Source organism: Crocuta crocuta, unplaced genomic scaffold, assembly GCF_008692635.1.
Source record: "Crocuta crocuta isolate KB4526 unplaced genomic scaffold, BGI_CrCroc_1.0 scaffold477, whole genome shotgun sequence".
Taxonomy (NCBI): Eukaryota; Metazoa; Chordata; class Mammalia; order Carnivora; family Hyaenidae; genus Crocuta; species Crocuta crocuta.
Window position 1 is genome coordinate 520,300 of NW_027530193.1, and position 9,231 is coordinate 529,530.

The following is a 9,231-nucleotide window of genomic DNA, read 5'->3' on the forward strand; positions in this document are numbered from 1 at the left end:
AAGTTCATGGCCTTTCTTTCCCCAGGTCTGGGACGAGCGGCTGGCCAGGTCTGCCGAGGCCTGGGCCACCCAGTGCATCTGGGCCCACGGGCCCTCACAGCTGATGCGACACGTGGGCCAGAACCTGTCCATCCATTCTGGCCGGTGAGTGACCTTCTGCTGTTCGTCCTCTCAGTCACTCGACAAGGCCACCGAGCAGGGTGGCAGCAGAGCAGCTGCTCCATTCCCCAGCCCACCTCTCTTCCCTCTCCTCTGCCTCCCCAGGCACCGCTCCGTGGTGGACCTCGCGAAGTCTTGGTCTGAGGAGAAGCGACATTACTCGTTCCCGGCCCCCAGAGACTGTCGCCCACATTGCCCCTGGCGCTGTAGCGGCCCTGTCTGCTCCCACTACACTCAGGTAGCGCTTTGTCGGGACGAAGGGCTGAGGGAGCACAAATCCTGGGAGCCTAGAAGAGAAAGAGTGTGGTGGAACAGAAATTAGAAATGGAACAGAGGGGGCGCCTGGGGGGCTCAGTTGTTGTGTCGGACTTCAGCTCGCGTCATGATCTTACGGTTTGTGAGTTTGAGCCCTGTATTGGGCTCTGTGCTGACAGCTCGGAGCCTGGAGCTTGCTTCCGATTCTGTCTCCCTCTCTCTCTGCTCCTTGCCCACTTGTGTTCTCTCTCTCTCAAAAATAAATACATAAACATTAAAAAAAGAAGAAGAAGAAGTAGGAAAGAGGCCCTATGGACTTCCTCTCATATGATAAGCATATTCCTGGAAAGTTGTGTGTACGTTGAACTGAGCTGACTGCATCTTGTGTTGAGTCTCTTGGGGGCTGACCAGATTGATTGACCCCAGAATGGCGATGTGTGGTCTGACGAGTTCAAGACTGCTTTTGAATTCAATAAGTCCAAACACTTTGTAGTATTTTCTATCTTCTCAGAACCCCGCTATCTCAAAAAAGTGGTAAAATAAAATGACAAAAAATGTAGTATATTTTGGGCGCTAACATTGAGTATGTTACAACCTGGTACACATAAAACTATAATGCCGTATAGTGTAGGAAATGGGACCAAAAATTCCCGTCATAGGACCAATAGTTTTTTCTTTTCTTTTCTTTTTTTTTTTTTTTGAGAGAGAGTATGCATAAACAGGGGAGAAGGGCAGTATTGCATAAGGGGAAGAATTGCTGGCTAGCTCAGGATGTCTGAGTTTGAATTGTAGTTCTACCATTGAGTATCGTATGACATTGGGAGATAAACTTAACAGCTCTAATCCTCAATTCCTTTAACTGTAAAATGGGAGTAATAGTAACGCTATTTAAAAATGCACTGAGAGGGGCGCCTGGGTGGCTTAGTCAGTTAAGCGTCCGACTTTCACTTAGGTCATAATCTCGCGGTTCGTGGGTTCGAGCCCTGCGTCGGGCTCTGTGCTGACTTCGAGCTCAGAGCCTGGAGCCAATTTCAGAGTCTGTTGTCTCCCTCGCTCGCTGACCCTCCCCTGCTCACGCTGTCTCTCTCTCTCTCTCTCTGTGTCTCTCCTAGAAATAAATAAAAAAATATTAAAAGAAAAAAAAAAGAATCAGCTCTTGTAAAAAAAAATGCACTGAGATAACATAACTAGCCCATGCTTTCATTCATATTAGCTAATATTTGTATTATTGGCTTTGGTCTTCTATGGTTAGTTTCTCAGTCAATTCTTCATGTCCATTATCATCACCGTCAATCTCACAAAAACATGCCGGTAATTGAAAACTACCGTGGTGATATGACACCTCAAAATCTACTCTAGATAAATGCATTCATGGGAGGGGGAGAAAATGTTTCTTTCGCCTGAAAGTCAGGTTAGAAAGTAATGAAGTTGGTTATCAGTTATAAAGATGTATTTGCTTCTTTGCTTTCTCTATATCTTTCCTCCAAAGTTGTGGCCCCTTGACCCCATGCATCTCCAACTCAGGAATGTTCTCAGTTTTGGATATAAGTACACATGATCAGAGGATTCAAAGGAATGAAAGGGAGGATATAATGGGACCAAAAATTCCCATCATAAGACCAATATTTTCTTTCTTTTCTTTTTTCTTTTCTTTTCTTTTCTTTTCTTTTCTTTTTTATCCTTTCTCCTTTCTTTCTTTCTTTCTTTGAGAGAGAGAGTATGCATAAACAGGAGAGATGGACAGAGGGGCAAAGAGAATCTTAAGCAGGCTCCATGCTCAGTGTGGAGCCTGACTCAGGGCTTGATCCCACAACCCTGGGACCATGCCCTGAGCTGAGATAAAGAATCAGACACTCAACCAACTGAGTCACCCAGGCGCCCCAGGACCAATATTTTCTTTCAGTCTGTCCATCTCTCTGTGACTCGTTTGGAGTTAATGTCAAAAGTCTACAGTTGAGACACTCTAGGAAATGTGAGGCCTGTAAACAATGTCCTTTCTGATACCCCAGAGGACATTATTTATTACCTTCATTTTACCAAAGAAACTGAGGCACAGAGTGGTTAAGTGACTTGGTCAAAGTCATATACTAGTGATGTTGAGATTCTGATCCAAGGCTGTTTCAAGTTTGTGTTTTAACTCTAACACAATATAATTTTCAAACAGTAGTCACTAGGGAACAAAGAAAGAAACAAAATTAATAGAACAGTATAGAAAATATTAGCATATATCACACGTGAAAAGATTAAATACGAGTTTGCAAAACTTTTGTTCCAAGTGTGTGTGTGTGGTGTGCACTAACAATTTAAAATTCATTCTTTACTGTTGGTTGTAGTAAAAAGAAAACAAAAAACAAAAAACAAAAACCAACAACCTTGAGAAACGTTATAGCACAGTTTGTCTCCAGGAACAGGAGGCACATTGCCTCCCCAGAGAGACCTCACCTAATACCTACACCCTGAACCACAGCCAGGAGCCTCCCAGTGCCAAGGAGCCTGGGCCCCCCTGAGTCCCTCTCAAAGCCTCCACTGTCATTGTCCTTCCTCAGATGGTGTGGGCATCCTCCAATCGGCTGGGCTGTGCCCTCCACACCTGTGGCAGCATCAACATCTGGGGCAACACCTGGCATCAGGCAGTGTACCTGGTCTGCAACTACGCCATTAAGTAAGTGTAGCCCCGAGGCAGAGGGCTGGGGGTGGGGTGGGGGGTTGCAAGGGTGGACCCTGAAGGCGGAATGGGCAGGATTCAAAGAAACCTCAATATCATACAATTTGGGGGGCGCCTGGGTGGCTTAGTCGGTTAAGCGTCCGACTTTCGCTTAGGTCATGATCTCGCGGTTCGTGGGTTCGAGCCCCGCGTCGGGCTCTGTGCTGACTGCCAGCTCAGAGCCTGGAGCCTGTTTCAGTCTGTGACTCCCTCTCTCTCTGACCCTCCCCTGCTCACTCTGTCTCTCTCTCTCTCTCTCCTAGAAATAAAAAAAAAAAAACATTAAAAAAAAATGGTAGAGAAAGTGGTTTAGATGTGCCATGTAAGCAGGCTTGCAAATAGCTCACTCTTGAATTAGACCTGCACACCGATGGACTGGGGACCCCTGACAACCACAGTCTTCTTCCCATAAGTGCATTGCTGGCCCCTCCCAGCTTGTCACAGGAAACAGAGTAGCGGAGAACACACGCTCCCTGCAGCCAGACAGCTCCCAAGGAAAAGAAAGGAAGGCTCGAAAGAGCAGGCTCAGTTCCTTCCTCCAGACTCTCCAATCAGCTTGGTGGGAGAGAGGGCATGAGTGGCCTTCGTATGTAAGCCCCTTGGAAACATGGAGAAAGAGGAATGGAAGCTTCCATCTGTCGTACACTACACAAATTTGCCAACATTACAGACTCCCATATAAAAACAAGAACAGGGCACCTGGTGGCTCAGTTGGTTAAGCGTCTGACTTCGACTCAGGTCATGATCTCATGGCTTGTGAGTTCGAGCACCACATCAGGCTCTATGCTGACCAGAGCCCAAAGCCTGCTTGGGATTCTGTCTCTCCTGCCTTCTCTGCCCCTCCCCTGCTCACACTCTGTCTCTCTCTCTCTCTCTCGAAAAACTAAATAAACATTAAAAAAAAAAATCACAAGAACAAATTCTAAGTAAACATAATATTTAGAAATTCAAAATTACGTACTGATAACCACCTTTTACTCTCAAGTAGCCCTTAGCCATTTACAAAATATTTTCACCTTGTTATCTCATTGAAGAGATGAAAGAGAAAGAAGGAAGAAAAAATGGGAAGTATACTGGGAATTTTTTTCCCTTTTTTCAAAGAGTAAGAAATTGAGGATCAGGGAGGTTAAGTAATTAACAAAAGTCACAAAGCCAGAAGGTAGCAGAGCTGTTCGAAACACAAGTCTTGATTCCAAGTCCTGTGTTCTTTTTTGTTTGTTTATTTTTATTTATTTTTGAGAGAGAGAGAGAGAGAAAGCTGCAGGGAGAGAGGGAGACAGAATCCCAAGCAAGCTCCATGCTGCTAGCACAGAGCCCAAAGCAGGGCTCAAACTCACAAACCATGGTATCACAACCTGAGTCGAAATCAAGAGTCAGAAGCCCAGCCAACTGAGCCACCCATGTGCTCCTCATGTCCTATGTTCTGTCTACAACATTATTCTGATGTTCTGGAAGTCATTGGTAGTCTGACCAGAAATTCTCAAGCTATTTATCTGTTAATGGTGACATCTATTAACAAAGTATCAGCCCAGCTTTATCAGATACAAAAATACAAAGAAATTTCGTTACTAACAGCTTAAGGGACTGTTCCAATTTGCTGATACATCAAACTTTTGCTGCATTGAACATTAACAGTATAACTGTTAAGATTTTTATGCTCTGGAGTCAAGAGTGTCAGGGTTCAAATTTGTGATTTAACTTCTCCATTCCTGTTTCTCCATTTGCAAAATGGGAATAAAATAGTATCTACTCATTATTATTGAGAGAGGTAAGTGATCTGACCCAGGTAACACCCCGGGCTCATGATAATGTCAGCATATATGTTGATGCTTACTACTGTGAGTAAATCTGAGTTTAATGTCCAGCTCTACCGTGTGCATATGAAGACTTTGGATAAGGCATTTCATCTCTATGGGCCTCACTCTCCTCTTTTAAAAGAGGGCTAATCTTGGGGGCACCTGTGTGGCTCAGGTCATGGTCTCACAGCTGGAGTTTGAGCCCCGCATTGGGCTCTCCATTAGTCACAGAGCCTGCTTTGAATCCTCTGCCTCCCTCTCTCTCTCTGTCCCTACCCCCTCAAAACTAAATAAACATTAAAAAATAAATACATAACATAGGGCTAATCCTACCCATCTCACAGAGGATCATAGTACATGCTGAATAAATAGTGGCCATGATCATAAGTAGGTTATAAACTTAGAAATAGACCTAGTTCATTTCTATATCCTTTTACTACACTGATTTCAACTCCCTTTTTTAAAAAGCAGAACTTTTTCCCAAGTGGTCAAATTAAAATTTAAAAAAATGATGACTTTTGTTTCATCACCCCTAGGTGTCTCCACTTCCCCTGCCCCCAAACTTCCGGGAGCACCTTTTGAAAACTATGGACTGATAGCATCTCACACAAGTCTTGATGCCCAATAGCTGCCTGCTCCTGAAGTGTTTGTTGAATGAATAAGTGAGTGAACCCCGTATAAAACCAGAAATGCATACCTTTCTAAGCACTTTGGCTGACTTTATTTACAATCATTCAACACTCGCCTTTGGAGAAAAAAGATTTCCTTTCTGATGCAGGGCTTGATCTCACCATGGTGAGATCATGACCTGAGCTGAAATCAACAGTCAGACACTCAACCAACGGAACCACCCAGGTGTCCCTCATGTATTTATTTTATTCATAAGAAATGAGGTGGTTTATTCTGTTACCAGCTGGACAGAATCCAAGATCAGAACTCAGAGCTGCCTGAGTCGGGGATGGGTGGTGAGGTGGAGGAAATAAGAAAACCAACACTTCTTGAAGAGTCACTTATTTGCCAGGCGCGGTGCTAGGTGCACACACAGAGGTCTCCCTTATTTGATCTTCTTTGCGACCTAGTGAGAGAGAGAAGTCTTCTCCTGGCTTTACAGATAAAGAAACGAAGGCTTACAGATGTGATGTGCCCAAGGTCACAGAGCCAGTCAGTGGTGGTGCTGAGATTTGGAAACCTGTGTGAACGTTGCTAACGTAACTCTCTGTCCCCGTCTCCTTGGGACCTTTTCTCTTCCAGGGGCAACTGGATCGGCGAGGCACCATACAAGATGGGGCGGCCATGTTCTGCCTGTCCCCCAAGTTACCAAGGCGCCTGCAGTAGCAACATGTGTTTCTCTGGACTCAAATCCAATAGGCTCCTGTGGTTCTAAATTTTCCCTGGGCCCTGGCAGCGCCTCTGGCTCTCCCCCGGAGGATCCCTTCCCAAAGACCAGGTCAAGCAATAATCGTTTTTTTTAAAGGACATAATTGAGCTCACTCCACTGATTTGAATTTTCCCTCCTGACTCCTTCTATTCCCCAAATGTCTAGCATGTGCCAGAAGAAAACAACCTCTTGCCTTCTTTCTTTCTTCTTACAGCTTTCTTCTCTCTGACTTCCAGCAAAGACGCCCGCATCTTTCATTGACTCAGTGCTCAGAGAGCCAGGGCTGGAGGGAGCTGCATGGCCACTTCTCAGGTCCCAAACCCACATCTTTGTCCATCTAGTGAAGGGTATTTTTTAAACGATCTTTAGCCTGAAATCCACTTTCATTCATTCAGTAACAGCCAAACTTAGAGGACTTGTGGTTCACTCCCATTGACTGTTACTGGAGCCACCACAGGGTTCAAGCCCCCCTTTTCCAGATGGATACGCTGAGGCTCAGAGAAGAGGTGTGACCTACTGATGGCTGCACAGTTTGTCGTCGAGGGCACTCAGGTGGGAGCTCAGGTCCTGATGTGCCCTGCAGGCTGTCTGACTCCTCTCTGAGCGCCCAGATGGAGTACAAAACCAAAGCTGGCCTGAGAGAACTGACTTCTTCTGAGCCTGTCTTTTTCTGTTCCTATCACTCCACGTGTTGGTTTATCTCTCTCTCCGCCATATCCCCATAGAATCTCATTCTCATTCCCATAAACCATTTCCCCTCTCCCCGCCCCACCCCACCCAGATATCATAACACACAAAAGTCCTTTTGTTTCCAGAGATAGTAAAATCTCCCTCACAGACCTTGCCCTCCAGCGGGGGCCCACTCCCTGCCTAGCCACAGAGCACTCCATTCAAAGACCTGGATGGAAAACCAGCCCCTTTCCCTGGACTCCTTACATCGTGCTAGATGGAGTGAGTTTCTCCCCCCTTCGCCAGGACCTGTGCATGTCAACACCCTTCCACCCCCTGCCCCGGGGCCCCCCAATAAAGTCCTTTGAGATCTGATGCAGTGGCTCTTTCTGGTCCCTCCTTCTCTTAGGCCTCAGAAGAGGTCAAAAAAGGAAGGAAGGGAATTGAGTAGGAGGAGATGGAGTGAGGGCAAAACCAGCTCCAGAAGAAAACCAGGAGAGGGGGCTGACAGCCCCTCAGCCCCTGCTTTGTGCCAGGCATGACGAATAGATCAGTGCACAAGTGCATATGTATGTATTACTGTTCCATTTTACTGATGGGAAAAATGAGGCTTCGAATGAGCGCCCGTCTACAAATGCGGGAAATGAGTGAAGGGAAACAATTACACTGTTGTGAGTTTATTATTTGCAGATTATAGCCTTCCTACTTTTTGGGGGGTGGGAGGGATGGAGTATTTTCATTTATAAAACAGTGGTGACAATAAATGTTAGATTTTTAAAAAATTATTGGGGATCCTTGGTGGCTCAGTCGGTTAAGCACCCGACTCTTGGTTTCAGCTCAGGTCATGATCTCACAGTTTGTGAGTTCGAATCCCACTTCGGGCTCTGTGCTGACAGTGTGGAGACTGCTTGGGAATCCACCCGCCCACCCCCACCCCATTCACACTGTGTCTCTCTTTTAAAGACGTTTTGTGTTTCTCTCTCAAAGAAATAAATCAACTTTTAAAAAATTATTAATGTCCTTATATTGGAGGGAAAAAAGGCTTGCCACCCTATGCCAGTTTCCCAAAATATTCTAGAAATTTAAGTGGCATGGGACCCGCTGAATTATCTTTTTTTTCTTTCCTTTTTTTAAACGTTAATTTACTTTTGAGAGAGAGAGAGACAGAGTGTGAGCGGGGGAGGGGCAGAGAGAGAGGGAGACACAGAATCCAAAGCAGGCTCCAGGCTCCGAGGTGTCAGCATGGAGCCCGATGTGGGGCTTGAACTCATAAACATGAGATCATGACCTGAGCTGAAGTCGGACACTTAACCGACCGAGCCACCCAAGCATCAACCCCCCGCCCCCAGCCGAATTACCTATGAATAATTTTTTTTTTAAATTATTTCTGAGAGAGAGAGAGAGAGACAGCATGAGCAGGGAGGGTCAGAGAGAGAGGGAGACACAGAATCTGAAACAGGCTCCAACCCCCCCCCCAAATTAAATGGTATGCACAAGGTTATACAGCTAGTAGGGAACAGTTTAGGATTTGAATTCAGCTTCATCTGCCCTCAAAGCCTGTGCTGTTTTGACTGTCCCTTATTGCCTTCCCCTGTACCAGAAGAACAGCAATGATAATCACTGGCATCTATGAACTGTTTAGTACAGTCTTACTCTCATTGAATGAATTATCACCACTACCTTAAGTGATGGGTACTGTTCCCATCTGCCTTTTATAGACATAAAAAGTGATGCTAAAGAAGCCGAACTTGAATATGTTCTATGTGACTCAAAACCCCAATGTCTTAACCCATTCGCTCCCTGTTTCTCAGCTGAGAAGGGAGAAACTCAGAGACTGGACAAAGGTAAGGACAATTAAGCAAAAGGTGACATGGTAGGAGTGTGAATTCCAGGTGACTTCCGGGCTCCCCACTTCTGAAACTGCCGTTGAGCAGAGGCCACGCCGACCAAGAACTGAGCAGTTTGGGCTTGCTTGTACTAGCCAAACCCAGACCCTGCAGACTGGGGTCAGGAGGGGTGGGGGTGCTCAGGGTGAGAGGAGTTGCCATAGCACCTGGTTTGGTACATTACTGTCCCACTGAAGGAGAACTTTTCCTGCAAGAAATCTATAAGAACATTCAAGCCTCTAGTATTTTACTTTTTGAAGATTTTCATACCCCAACCTCATTTAATTGCTCATTTGTTCATACATTACTCACCAGCTAAGAGCGTTAAGAGCATAGACTCTGGGGCCAGATTGCCTAGGTACAAATTTAACTCCATGGCTAAGT

The 9,231-nt window shown here is 45.6% G+C and overlaps 1 protein-coding gene across 1 annotated transcript in view; it reads left to right on the forward strand.

Annotated features, from left to right (window-relative positions):
• The window catches only part of R3HDML (R3H domain containing like), a 9,003-nt gene extending 2,705 nt beyond the window's left edge, over positions 1 to 6,298 (forward strand). The window contains exons 2-5 of the mRNA XM_077765247.1: positions 26 to 144; positions 265 to 397; positions 2,961 to 3,076; positions 6,166 to 6,298. Coding sequence (XP_077621373.1) covers positions 26 to 144; positions 265 to 397; positions 2,961 to 3,076; positions 6,166 to 6,298 — 501 coding nt within the window. The remainder of the gene's footprint in view (positions 1 to 25; positions 145 to 264; positions 398 to 2,960; positions 3,077 to 6,165) is intronic.
• Positions 6,299 to 9,231: the final 2,933 nt, after the last annotated feature.